Source organism: Phalacrocorax carbo, chromosome 24 (assembly GCF_963921805.1).
Source record: "Phalacrocorax carbo chromosome 24, bPhaCar2.1, whole genome shotgun sequence".
NCBI lineage: Eukaryota > Metazoa > Chordata > Aves > Suliformes > Phalacrocoracidae > Phalacrocorax > Phalacrocorax carbo.
Genome location: NC_087536.1, coordinates 253,777 through 267,417, shown reverse-complemented (window position 1 = coordinate 267,417; position 13,641 = coordinate 253,777). Strand labels below are relative to the sequence as shown.

At 52.7% G+C, this 13,641-nt stretch overlaps 1 protein-coding gene across 8 annotated transcripts in view; it reads left to right on the top strand.

The window, feature by feature from the left end:
* Nucleotides 1-13,641, top strand: part of OGDH (oxoglutarate dehydrogenase) — a 35,524-nt gene that overhangs the window by 7,123 nt on the left and 14,760 nt on the right. For 6 of the 8 annotated variants that reach the window (XM_064472669.1, XM_064472663.1, XM_064472666.1 and 3 more), the window contains 2 exons: nt 3,244-3,432; nt 9,291-9,393. In XM_064472669.1, the coding sequence (XP_064328739.1) occupies nt 3,244-3,432; nt 9,291-9,393 (292 nt within the window). Of the gene's footprint in view, nt 1-3,243; nt 3,433-9,070; nt 9,162-9,290; nt 9,394-13,641 lie in introns of all 8 variants that reach the window. The other 2 variants (XM_064472670.1, XM_064472668.1) reach the window with 1 other exon arrangement.

The following is a 13,641-nucleotide window of genomic DNA, read 5'->3' as shown; positions in this document are numbered from 1 at the left end:
ACGGGTTTTTTTTGTGTTGATAAGGGCCAAGGTGATGTGCAGAGCACAAACTGATCAATCTCTGCTTGGCCCCCTACTCTTAGCAAAGATTACCTGCCATGAATTTGGTTCGGGCTCTTCCAGTGTGAACTCTGAATATACCTCCTCCCAGCTGAAGCACAAGGTTCTGCCTGGCTTGCCGACCGCGTGGAGCAGGTCTGCTTGGTGCTTTCTGTCCCCTGGAGTCCATGGCAGGAGAAGGAGCAGGAATGCAGCCTGAGGTGGAGGTAGAGTCTGTGTCTCCCTTGTGCACCTCCCAGCCTGGAGCAGCCCCAGCCCAATTTGAGGTGCCCTGTGGCGGGTGGGAGATGTCGATCCTCTCCCCTTGCCATGCGTGCCTGACTCTGAGCTGGCTTTGTGGTGGAGGCTGTGACCCACAGCCTTCTCCAGGAACCAAGTCTGATGCACGAAGTGAAAGGCGCTGCTTTCACTTGGTGAGCTGCTTTCGAGGCTGTTCTCAAAATCCCTCTAAAGCCTGAACTATCCGGGCTTGCTGCAGCCAGCTGGCTGTCCTGTCCTGCTTTGCCAGCACACGAGCAGCGGCACAGAGGAGTGGTGGGAAAGCTGGTCTGGGCTAATGCCTTGTGCTGTGGTCGTGGTGGGACGCGTGGCCGTGGGACGGTCACAGCAGGGACCTGGTGTTGAGAGCGTTGAGGGTACTGAGACCTGGTGGCTGCCTGTGCCCTTAGGAGCTTTGAGCCCTCTTGGTAAAAATGAGGTGAATCTGAGCTCTCTTATACCCAATATATATATATTATACCCTATACAGAGAGGGTATAAGAGCCAGAGGAGCACTTGCAGGGCTGCCACCAGCACGGAGAGGATCGGAGGGGAATAACCTGATAAGCTTTATTACTGCTGTTACCTTCGGCAAGTGCTGGATTAAGGCAAAGTCCTCCTTCCCGTGATAAAGCAGGATAATGCTGATGGGGGTGTTCAGCCTCTCCCATGGGATACGTGAGCTCCAGAGGCACCTCCATGGGTCATCAGAAACTCCCAGGGTGGCCCTTGAATTTGAAACCACATCAGCAACTTGGAAGCTGATGTTTTTATAGCGCTTATCAGGGCCCAGCCTTCAGCGGGGGCAAAGCCTGCGATCAGGTAGCCTGAAATACTCTGTAATTACATTGGGCAATAAAGCATTTAGTGAAAGTGCCCGAGCTGTCTGAGCCAGTGCCGTACCTTGTTTGGAGAGCTTAAAATGAACTCAGGAGCAAATTGCATCTCTGAGAGGTTAATATTATTGAATGTCAGAAGGGAGGAGGTCATAAAGGCAACACTTCTGCTTCCTGGCTCTGTCCTCGTCTCCCCAGCACCGCTGCCAGTCCCCTCCCTGGGCTAGCAGATGCTCCCTTTCACGCACCTGTCCTTATTTTCCAGTACATTAAACAACCTTAAAGCACCAAGCAAAGCATCCAGCCAGATTCCTTCCCATCCCAAGGGCACAGAGCCCATCCCGGGGTACTCGTCCCGCTGGCTCGCAGGAGCCGATGGCTTCTGGGGCACCTGTGAGCTCTGTAAGCCTGCGGAAGGGAAGGGGCTTTGGCTGCTCTCACCAGTGGCATGGGAGTAAGGATCAGACAAAAAGCAGCTCTCCTTCCTTCCCTACTGAAATTTCCTCTAGCAGACAGCAGTCAGAATGGGGTTGGGTGTTTTCTGTCTTTGCTTTTCATTTTTTGGTTTGGGTGTTTTGGTGGGGGGGCAGGCGGAGGAGCTATTGTTTATGAGTTACAGTGTCAAATTGTTCCAGATTTTATTTATGTTCCTTCAGCATGACCTGTTTCTAAATTTAATCACCTTGCGCAGCTGTGCGACGGGGCGTCTGGGTAAATCCAGGCTGGAAATAGCTCCTGGGAAAGGGGAGAGCTGGTACCCCTCTGGCAAAGGTCAGGTTTTCAGTCCCCTCCACTCTACTACTAGGGTGCAAAAGCTGCTTTTTCTGCCCCAAACCACCACTGGAGCTGTTCTCACAGCTCTTTTTGACTTGGTTTGAACGCGGTGGGCTTGGCTGGGCAGCGCTTTGCCCATCTCCGCATCACCGAGGTCGGGTTTGGTGCTCTCCGCAGACAGGATGTTCAGGGGTGTGCAGGGTGCTGAACGCTGGGCTCTTGCTCCTGGTCGGTGGAGACACCCTTGGGCTGAAACCAGCGTGCGGATCTGATGGGATTTGTTTGCTGTGGTTGGCATCTCAGGTAGGTGCTGGCACACAGATGCTGCTCTGCCTTGCCCTCGTCATTTGCTATTGCTCTGTGGCACGTGGGAAGCGGGAGGGGTGGGAACGTGATGGGAGGACGTGGCTTGGACTTCGCTCTGCTGGTTTCTCCCCTTCCCCGCGTCTTTTGCTCCCTCTCCATGTAGGCAGAATTAACTTGGGTTTGGCCTGGGATGCTCTGGGCTCTTCAGGCAGTGCTGGATAAGTACCACAAAGTTACATGATGTCTGTCCAGGGCTTTTTTTGGGGTTTTTGCTTTATTTTCTTAACACCTAGAAATGCCCATCTGCAGAGGAGAACAGGAGCAGAGGTGCTATATGCCTTGCCACGGGCACGGGAGAGCTGGCTCAGGAGGGAGTATCCATATAGTGCTGTCATTGGTGTCACTGAAAGGATGGGGAAAAAATTGAAGAGGGGACAGAAAAAGCCATTGCTGGTCGAGGGCTGCACAGCAGGGCTTATACTGGGACTTGGGTCTCAGGCCATTTAGACCATGGGAAAGAGGAAGAGCTGTATTTGATTACATGGCAAAAATATTTTTCAGAAAATACTGTGGGTGTTTAGAGGGCAGTCTGCTGCCCTGGAGAGAGGGAAACAAGATCCTGAAGGCCAGGCTGGGGCTCATTGCTCAGAGTAGCGGTTTCGAGAGATGAGCTGGGCGAGGGGTGTCACCCATGCCCTGTCCTCAGCGCGGCCCCCGAGGGAGGGGTGCCTTTGGGGACAGTCTCATGCCAAAAGAAACAATCCAGATGGATGGGAAGTAGGATAATGGTGTAACTGGAGTAGTGGGAGAGCTTTGGTGTTCTGTCCAAGGCAGGTGCCTTTGGCAGCAGCTGCATGGAGCTGGGGCGCAGGGGAGGATGCAGCTCTGTCCCCTGGGGATTTTACTCCCTGCTGTGGCAATAGAGCAGAGACCCCAGTAACCTCCAGTGACAAGGTGTTTTTGGTCACAGGTGATGACCCTGATGCCTCTTTTCTTTCTCTTTTCCTAGTCGTGGGACATCTTCTTTCGCAACGCCAATGCTGGAGCTGCTCCAGGCACCGCTTACCAAAGCCCCCCTCCACTGAGTACCAGCCTTTCCACCCTATCCCAAGCCCAGTTCCTGGTTCAAGCACAGCCCAATGTAGATAAACTGGTGGAGGACCATCTTGCAGTGCAATCTCTCATCAGGGCATATCAGGTAAGGAGATGGGCTTTGCACCGAGGAGGAGCGTGTCCTCCTCAGGGAGGCACGCAGAGGCCGAGGTGGGCTGGAGCCAGTGCGGTTGATGCGCGCGCTGTGCAGGGACAGCGTGCAGGACGCGTGCTGGGCTGTCTGGTTTTTAACAGGAGCTGCTGATCTGTTGGGGCAGACGCTCAGCTGATGTTTTGCTGGACAATAGGAAGATTAACGCTATTGTCACCCAAACAGAGCGATTACGGTGATGGGGAGGGGGAGGTCTCTGCACAGGGTGGTTTGCTGCTTTCTGGAATGACGTTCCTGTGCTGTGGGATCCTGCCACACTCAGCAGCGGTGTGGGACACCCATCCTGCTTCCCTTGTGTTGCTGAGAGAACTTCTGAGGTCTTAAAATAAAAGTTCAGGAAACATTTCCTTGAGATTTGTGATCAGGAAGAATGCTGTGGTGCCACTGGGCTGCAACTCAGACTGATGCTGCCAAAGTCAGCATGTTGGAAGAAACAAGTTTTGAGCAGGAAGGAAACATCCTCTGGCTAGAGGATGGCCAGCCAATATTTTAACTTGAGAGAACATTTAAATGCGTTTCTACATCTGTGTCACTCTTTCACCTTTGGTTGCGCTCTGGTTTGTCAAGTGTGGGGGCTTTAACTGGGGCTGTGGTGAGAAGTTAACAAACCCAGCTGCCGTGGAGGTGCAGCCATGGTCTTCTCACCTATTCCTGCAAAGAAGCACCCACTACAAGTCATGTTTCTGCTCAGGTATGGGCAAAATCCAATGTACAAGGCCACAGATTAAGGCAAGAACTGCAGCACTGGGCAAGTCCAAGGGTCTGCCCAGCCTTGGCCCTGCTCTGTGGCATGAAGAAAGTGCCCCTGCCCTGCCTGCCTCTGCAGCCGAGGTGCTGACACCAGTGCCGGGGCACTGCCCTGCTCTTCTTTAAGAAGGGGAAGGTGGGACGTGTTTGTAAGGACCTGTATCTTCCCTCGTGGCTGATTCCGTGGGAGGTGAGCACCCTGCCAGCTCTCTCCAGCTTGGGCGGATCCTGGCAAGCCGTTTCTAAAGGCCGTGCAGCTCTCACTGGTGGAACAAGCGGGCAGATGCCAAGTTCAAACAAGTGGTGACGGATTTAGTTGGAGGCAGCAGCTCCAAGTCAGTGATTTGAACAGAAAAATTTGTAATCTCTTCTGCATTCCTGTCACTTCCTCAGTCTCCGAATGGCAGCGCTGTGAGGCGATTGCTCTTAGATGTATTTTTATAAGCTGTCTGCAGCGAGAAATCCATTTCCCTTCCTACCCTGGTATTACTGTAGGGCGGTAGCTACTACAGGTGTCCACGTGGGGAAGTTCAGCACAGTGTACGGAGGTACAAAAGAGTAGGAAGGCAGGAGGAAGCCCTGCCAGTGATCAGTAACCTACTTAAAACACCAGGCAGTTTCTTAATTGGATTGTCCCTGTGGATTGCGATTGGATTGTGAGCAGTGACCCTGCCCTGCTGCGGTATCAGCGATGGCTTCTTAATTGAGGCTGTGGCTGCATGTCCAAATCATTATTTCTTTTCGAATCGTAGAACAGTTTGGGTTGGAAGGGACCTTAAAGTGCATCTAGTTCCAACTCCTCCTGCCATGGGCAGGGACACCTTCCAACTGGGTTGCTCAAAGCGCCGTCCAGCCTGATCTGGAATGTTTCCAGGGATGGGGCATTTACCACCTCTCTGGTCAACCTGTTCCACTGCCTCACCACCCTCACTGTCAAGAATTTCTTCCTAATATCTAATCTAAATCTACCTCTTTCAGTTTAAAACTGTTATCCCTCGTCCTGTCAGTACACTCCCTTATAAAGCATCGCTCTCCATCTCCTACAGCCCCCCTTTAAGCACTGGGAGGCCGCAATAAGGTCTCCCCGCAGCCTCCCCTTCTCCAGCTGCACAACCCCAGCTCTCCCAGCCCGGCCTCGCAGCAGAGGGGCTCCAGCCCTCGGAGCATTTCTGTGCCCCCTCTGGCCCCGCTCCCACAGCCCCGTGTCTGTCCCGTGCTGAGGGGCCCCGAGCTGGAGGCGGCGCTGCAGGGGGGTCTCAGAGAGCGGGGCAGAGGGGCAGGATCCCCCCCCTCGCCCGGCTGCCCGCGCTGCTGGGGATGCCGCCCAGGGCACGGTTGGCTTCTGGGCTGCGAGCGCACGTTGCCGGCTCACGTCCAGCCTTTCGTCCCCCAGCGCCCCCGAGTCCTTCTCCGTGGGGCTGCTCTCCATCCCCCCAGCCTGTGCTGATACCGGGGGCTGCCCCGACCCAGGGGCAGGACCTTGCACTTGGCCTTGAGCCTCACGAGGTTCTCCCAGGCCCACCTCAAGCTTGTCCAGGTCTCTCTGGATGACATCCCTCTAGAGTATCAACCATACCACTCAGCTTGGTGTCATTGGCAAATGCACTGAGGGGCCACTCGGTCCTACTGTCCATGTTGCCGACAAAGATGTTGAATGATACTGGTCCCAGTACAGACCCCTGAGAGCCCCCACTTGTCACTGGTCTCCACCTGGACACCGAGTTGTTGACCACAACTCTTTCAGCATGATGACCCAGCAAATTCCTTATCCCCCAGGTGATCCACCCTCCAAATCCGTGTCTCGCCATTTTAGTGATGGGATGCTGTGGGGACCGTAGCAAATGCTTTGCACAAATCCAGGTAGATGCCACCAGTGTCTCTTCCCTTGCCCACCAGTGCTGTAACCCCATTGCAGAAGGCCACCAAGTTTGTCAGGCAGGACTTGCCCTTAGTGAAGCCATGCTGGCTGTCACCAGCCATGTCTCTGTTTTCCGTGAGCCTTAGCGCAGTTTCCAGGAGGATTTGCTCTGTGATCTTCTCCAGCACAGAGGTGAGACTGACTGGCCAGTAGACCCGCCCAGTCTTCCTTTTTTTTTCCTTATTAAAAATGGGGGTTATGTTTCCCCTTTTCCGGTCACTGGGAACTTCACCAGTCTGCCACAGCTTTTCAGATATGATTGACAGTGACTTAGCAACGTGACCTGCTAGTTCCCTTGGGATCCTCATGCATCTCATCAGGTCCCATGGCCTTGTGCCCTTTCAGGTTCCTTAGGTAGTCTTGAACCTGATTTTCTCCTGTGGTGGGTGGTACTTCATTCTCCCCGTGCCCCCCTGCCTTTGGATTCTGTGAATTGGGCGACGTGGCTAGAGCACGTGCCGGTGGACACCAAGGCAAAACAGTTGTTGGGTACCTCAGCCTTCTCTATGTCGGCTGTAGCCAGGTCTCCTGTTTCAGTCATCGGGGGGTGCAGTTTCTTTTGTCTGTCTTTGTTGTCGTACATACCTGAAGAAACCCTTCTTGTTATTTTTCATGTCCCTAGCCAGGTTCCGCTCCAGCTGTGCCTTGGCTTTCCTGATCCCCTCCCTGCACTCCTGGGCCATATCCCTGTCATCTCCCCAGGACGTGTGTCCCTGCCTCCACCGCCTATGCATTTTGGCTTTGTGTTTCAGTTTGGCTAAGAGGCCTTGACTTAGCCAAGCTGGACTCCTGCCTCCCCTGCCCAAATTCTTGCATGTCGGGACTGAGAGCTCTTGTGCCCTAAGAAAAATGTCTCTAAATATCTCCCCGTTCTTGTTCGCTCCTTTGCCTCTGAGGGCAGTTTCCCAAGCGATCCCACACGCTAGCTGCCTAAACAGCCCAAAGTTTGTAGTTTGGAGGTTTAAGGTCCTGGCTCTACTTTTTACTCATCCTTTACCCCTCAGGATTGAGAATTCCACCAGGGCGTGATTGCTGCAGCCTAGGCTGCCTCCGGGCTTGACCGCTGTGATAAGTTCTTCCACATTAGTGAGCAACAGGTCCAGCAGCGCCTCTGCTCTGGTTGGGCTCTCCATCATCTCTGCTAGGAGGTTGTCCTCAATGCAGTCCAGTAGTTTCCTGGACTGCTCGCCGTTTGCTGTGCTGCTTTTCCAGCAGACGTCAGGTGGTTGAAGTGCCCTGTCAGGATCAGGACCTGCGAGCATGCTTCCTGCAGGTACCTGCTGTGGTCTTGTTTTGGGTTGGGGGGAAAAAATCTGCCTGGCTTGCCTTGTGTGTGGAGAACAACAAGCAGCACAGCTCCTGTTGGGGAAAAGACCACCTCGCTTCTGCACAGATTTGAGGATTTGCTGCGTACCTGCAAACTGTTGAGTTGACCTCGAAGCCACGGGGTGCCCACAGCTCAAAGCTGTTTGCCGGACAAAGTGGCCTTCTGGTCCTGGTGGGAGCATCTTGGCTGTGGGAAAGAGTGTGGTGAGCTTGCGTCCTGCCGACTGCTAAATAATGGGCTAGCCTCTGTGCTTTGTTGCAAGATGGACAAGCAAATAGTTCCCAGACAAAGCTGGCCCAGAAGAAGAGCTTTCCGTGTGGCCACCACTCCTCAAGCGTGTCGTCATCTGGCCCTGCAGAGAGCATGGGGGGGATCGGTGCCTCAGCATCGATGGCTGATTTTTCAGGCTCTTTGGCTGGTGAAACAACAAAAATCCTTTCCTAAAACCCCCTTGGGATAGTCTGAATAGGATTGCTTTTCTGGTAAATAAGGTCAGATCAGTATGTCTGGTTTGTACAAGAGGTTTAGTAATCCCCTCGTATATGAGTGATATTTCTAACTGGTAACAGATTTGATGGCCGTGAGTATTGTTTTCACAGCACAAAGAAGGCACCGCACCCTGAACCATGGCAGTAGTGTTTCCTGCCCCACTCCCAGCATAGCTGAGCCTGAAGCTTTGAGAGCAGGAGCTGTCAAGAAATAAACTGTGGCTTGCCAATGGGGGGTTGCTGGCCGCTGAGTTTGCCCAGTGAGGTGTGGTGGGGTCTGTCCGTGGGATCTCCACCTGTGAAGGTGAAAAGGAAGACCCCTCATTACCTCTCATGGTTCTCTTTGGTTCGCGATGCGGATTCAAACCCAGCGTGGTGACTCCTGGCCTGACCGCTGCCACCAGGAGCATCAAGGTTCTCTTGGTGCCAAAGCTCTCTGGTGTTTCCACACCCGCCCCTTCCCAGAAGAGCAACGTCGGTGTTCCAAGTCCTGCTGTAGGCTCCTCTCTCCAAAAGGGTGCTGTGAGCTGCTGACCTCTAACAGCACAGACAGGCAGATGTTCCTCAGACATGTTCTTCTGCCTTTCAGGAGCTACCGCTGCTGGTGGCGACGCTTGTTTTCACTGCCTCATTGGCAGGAGAGCACCTAGATCTGCCAAAATCTGGAAAACTGCCTCTTCATTTGCTATGATGCTTAGGAGGAAACCATCGATGTGGAGTTATTTCACCCATAGAGAGGAGATGCTTGGGTTGGACACCAGGCAAGCAGTGGGAGACCTGAGCACCTCAATTCTGGAAGGTCTGCTGTGAAGATGGCCTTCCCCCTGCCTGCCCTGCTGAGGGCTGGCTTCAGGGAGAGCAGGGTGGGCCTTGCAGCTGGTGGCACTCACACCTACATGCTGTAGTTGACAGTAAACCCAACTTCTCCAGGCTTTAGTTGCAGACAGAAATTGGGGTGGCTCTGCAGAAAATGTGGAGGGAAACTGTGCATGACTTGGGGTTTTTTTTGTTGGGTTTGTTTGTTTTTGTTGTTGTTAAGGAAGGTCTCTTCAATTAACTTGTTTTAATGCTAATCTGTGTTGTTGCTTCCAGGTCAGGGGTCATCACATTGCAAAGCTTGATCCTCTCGGCATTAGTTGTGTAAATTTTGATGATGCACCAGTAACTGTTTCTCCAAACGTCGGTGAGAATTACTCTGCAAATTAATTCTAATGTAATTTAACTTTTTTACCCCTCCCCTCTTTTGTTTTTCTCCTTTTCTGCTCTCCCTCTTGGTTCCTGTTCTCCTTGCCATTCCTGGCCCATTTCATAGATTCGAGGGCATCATGTAGCACAACTCGACCCACTGGGCATCTTGGATGCAGATCTGGACTCCTCCCTTCCAGCCGATATTATCACATCCACAGACAAACTGGGTGAGGGCTTGGAGTGTAGTTAGTGCTGCATTGCTTGAGCTCCTCCCTCTTTCACAGCTTTGTAGGTAGATTGCTTCACCAGTAAGGGGGGAAAGGTCTTAAGTTTCCTTAGTAATGATCACTCTAAATTTATAGTCGACCAGTTGACCGGCCACCGCGGAGCAGTTCTGCCCCCCTCTGGCTGTCATGGTGAATGGGTCTTGTGCCAAAACCCTATTGCTCAGCTCATGTTTCTCCTCCAACCAGCGCCAATTAATTATGTCATTGAACTCACTCATCCAGGGGTGGAAGCAATTGCATCTTCTGGAAATGCAAAGCAGAGAGGTTTTGTGTTGGTGAGAGCTGGCGGTCTCTTCCCTCAGCTCCTCTTGCTGCTCTTGGGGGCCCCAAGAGCTGGGGGGAATGGGCTGGCTTCATCTCTGCAGGGCTGAGAAGCACCCCTTGGTGTGCCGCTGCGATGACGCCCTGCCCTTCTTCGCTCGCAGCTTGCTGCAGCATCTGTAAATCCCTTAATTGCCCCCTTTTTTCCAAGACTGAGCTATGAGTCCCTGCTGGTGATCATGACAAGGAAGCTTTGGGATGCATTCCCATCCGAGTAGAGAGGTGGAAATCCCAATGCCTTTGAGCGAAAGATGCGTGAGTGTTGCACAGAAGTGTGTGTGGTGCCTAGGACTTGAAATCCTAATGTAAAAGTGCTTAAACTCAGCACCTCTGAACGTGCTTTAGATTTGATCTCTGTAGTATGCTGCCATTCTTCTAGCTAGAACGAGGTTGCGGCACTGAGCTCTTTCACCTTGCTGGTGCTTTCCAAGGGTCGTTACCCTGGCACTACAAGCGCTCGAGAGGCATGCTTCTAACTTAGAGTAGAGCAGCAGTAATGATACTAACCTCGCACAACTGAAACAGCTGATCAGAGCGTACGGTGCATGTAAACGATCTTGATTCCTTGTTCAGCTGCCAGTGCAGGGACACCAGCCCTGGACCTGCTGGACCTTCGTACAGGATTACGTGTACTGGGAGTGGTAGGGAAGGATTAGGTTTTGGTTGTCCCGGCTCGCTGGATGATGGGAAAGCTGCTTCATCCCGAGGTCTGGACTTCTGACATGCTTGTCTGGAGGACCAAGCCCTGACTGTGCCTTGGGAGCCAGCCAGCTCTGGGGTGGAGCAAGCCCTGTGCCTGGGTGGTTTAGGTGGGGAGATGATGGCCATGAACCCAGGTGCAGGAAAGGACACAAGTACTCATAGTTAGCATTCCGAGGGGAGCAGGGAGACTTTTTTAGGTGACTTTGAAGCTGCTCCCAGTGGCTGGGGAGAGGGAAGGGTGAGGAAAACCTTTTCTAGCTCAGGGTTTTTGGCCTCTGCTGTGGGCACTACTGTCAGCAGAGCAGCAGAGGAGAGACCTGAAGCCCTGTGCCAGATGGACATGTTTCCCTTTTGAGAAGAGAGCAGGGTCTGCATGAAACCGAGAGCTGGCTGGCTTCAGGTGGTTGCAGTGACAGCTCTCCCTCACAAGAAAAGGGAGCCAGAGGTGGGGAGCAGAGTTACCATGCTGCTCAGTAATTCATAGACTCACAGAGTGGTTTGGGTTGGGAGGGACCTTCAAAGGCCAACTAGTCCAACCCCCCTGCCATGGGCAGGGACATCTTCCACTAGATCGGGTTGCTCAGAGCCCCGTCCAGCCTGACCTTGAACACTTCCAGGGATGGGGCATCCACAGCTTCTCCGAGCAACCTGTGCCAGTTTCTCACCAACCTCCTTATGTGCAGTCTAAACCTACCCTCTTTCAGTTTAAAACCCTCACCCCTTGTCCTGTCACTACAGCCCCTGGTAAAATGTCTCTCTGTGTCTTTCCTACAAGTCCCCTTCGTATGCCGAAAGGCTGCAGTAAGGCCTGCCCAGAGCCTTCTCTTCTCCAGGCTGAAGACCCCCAACCCTCTCAGCCTGTCCTCACGGCAGAGGTGTTCTATCCCTGGGATCATTTTTGCAGCCTTCTCTGGACCTGCCCGAACAGGTCCACGCCTTTCTTGTGCTGGGGACCCAGAGCTGGATGCAGTGCTCCAGGTGGGCTCTCAGGAGAATGGAGTAGAGGGGGAGGATCACCTCCCTCGACCTGCTGGTCATGCTTCTTTGAATGCAGCCCAGGAGATGCTTGGCTTTCTGGGCTGCAATTGCACGTCGATGGAGTATGTCGAATTTGTCACCTACGAGCATCCCCAAGTCCTCCTCCGCAGGGCTGGTCTGTCCATCCATCCATTGCTCAGTCTGTGCTGGGACTGGGGATTGCCTGACCCTTGCATTTGACCTTGTTGAACTTCATGAACTTCACATGGGTCCACTCCTCCCTCTGGATGGCATCCCTTCCCGCTAGCATATCAGCTGTACCACTCAGTTTGGTGTCACGTGCAGCCTGGCTGAGGGTGCCCTTGACCCCACTGTGCCATCAACGAAGATATTAAACCGTATTTGTCCCAATATGGGCCCTTCAGGGACACTGCTTCTTACTGGCTTCTACTTGGCCTGCTTCAGTGGGGAAAGTCAATTCAGAGGGTTTTTCTTCTACTTTGACCGTGTGGTTCCTCTGAAGCAAGGTGTGCTCCAGTCAGACGCAGAAGAGCCCAGGAGCCCTAAGCAGCCCAAGAACAGGTCCTCCGTTGGAGCCCCAGCTGCAGAGCTGGGCTGACAGTGTCGTCACGGCTGTAACAGAATCTGGGTAAAGCAGTAGCATAAGCTCTATTTTTCCTGCTTTTCCAGGGTGAGCGGTCACGAGCCCAGCAGCATGACCTAGCCCAGCTTGCCGCAGCGGAAAGTGTTCAGGCATGGCTGGTCTGTAGTCATCAGCTGGAAGAGAATCTCAGCCTGTGACCTCCATGACTGAGCCAGGCGTTAAGTTTAATTTCTTTTTCTTTGGGGCTTTCAGACTAAAATACATGCCATTGTGGCTCCTGGTATTGATTTAATTACCAGGAATCCATGAATTCATAGGAAATAACAAGTGCTGAGAACAAGCTATGCTGGTATCAGCCGCTAGCACGTGCTGGGGTTATGTCCCATGGTAGGACCCCAGACTCAAATGCTGTGTCTAATCAAAGGAGGCTTTATTATCTTGCTGCAAGTATTATTTATACTGAATAGACTGTCCCCTGGTATCCTTATCCTGGAAAACCTCATCTAGTCAATCTTAAAATACAGCTTGGCGAGCATAGCTTGAAAACAGCGCTCAGCAAGAGGGGAGGAGGGCAGTGCTGGTGCAGAGCATAGGCAGAGCTCTGGCTGAGCCTAAGATCGGGTGTCGCTTGCTTGTGGCAGAGAAAGCCAATTTCTAAGCAGATCCTGCTGGCTTTTTGTGCTTTGAAAGAGTATTTCTTAACACTTGACAGAACAGTTATTAACAGGAGTGGTTTTGAAACTTGGAAACAATCTTGCTTCCTCTTTCTGAGCAGTGAAATCCTTAAAGGTCAGCTTTTGTGGTGCAAGCTCTGCTGCCAACAGCTTAAACCATGGCTGGGCAGCACTGTAATACAAAGGAGTTGCACAGTTAATCTCAGAAATTGATCTTTCTTCTCAGTTGCCTTTTGTTTAGCAACTGGTTTGTGTCTGGTTTGGAAGCTGTCTTTGGATTAAGCAGTGTAAGCTCTGGAGAAAATGCAAGGAGGGGAAAACCCGCCTGGGGGTACTCGGTCTGATGAGTGGTGGGGCTGGAACCACCAAATTCCCTTTCTCTTGTCTTTTCTTTTTAAAAACCAAATAATCTCGTCCTGGTCTTCTTCTGGAGCTGATCTGGCATGGTAAGTGGTGTAAAACAAGGGCAAAAGGACTGCAGGAACTTGATGTGACCTGTCCAAGGAAAGAATACCTTAGCACGCTGAAATGCAGGTGGTGTGTGGAAGGTGGTGTGTGGAAGGCAGTGTGTGTCTGAGGGTCCCTCTGTCTGTCTGTCTGTCTGTCTGTCTGTCTGTCTGTCTGTCTCTCTCTTTCTGTGTGGAAGGCAGCTGCTCCTGCCTCATGCCCAGGGGAGTTGATGGAAATTGTCTTCCAGCTCGAGCAGGGCCAGGCAAGCCCCTGCGGGGAGATGGGCTGGGAGTGCTGCCACCTCCCCTTTCCCCAGTCTGAGGCCTTGCTAACGAAATGTCTCAAACTGACATACGATTTTTCCCCGCTGACCAAAAAGAGGAGTGTTTCCAAAGCCTTTCTTGTAACCCGGGAGAGATTGAGGCTCTCGGGTTACCTAACCTAGCCGGGGAGCGCGGC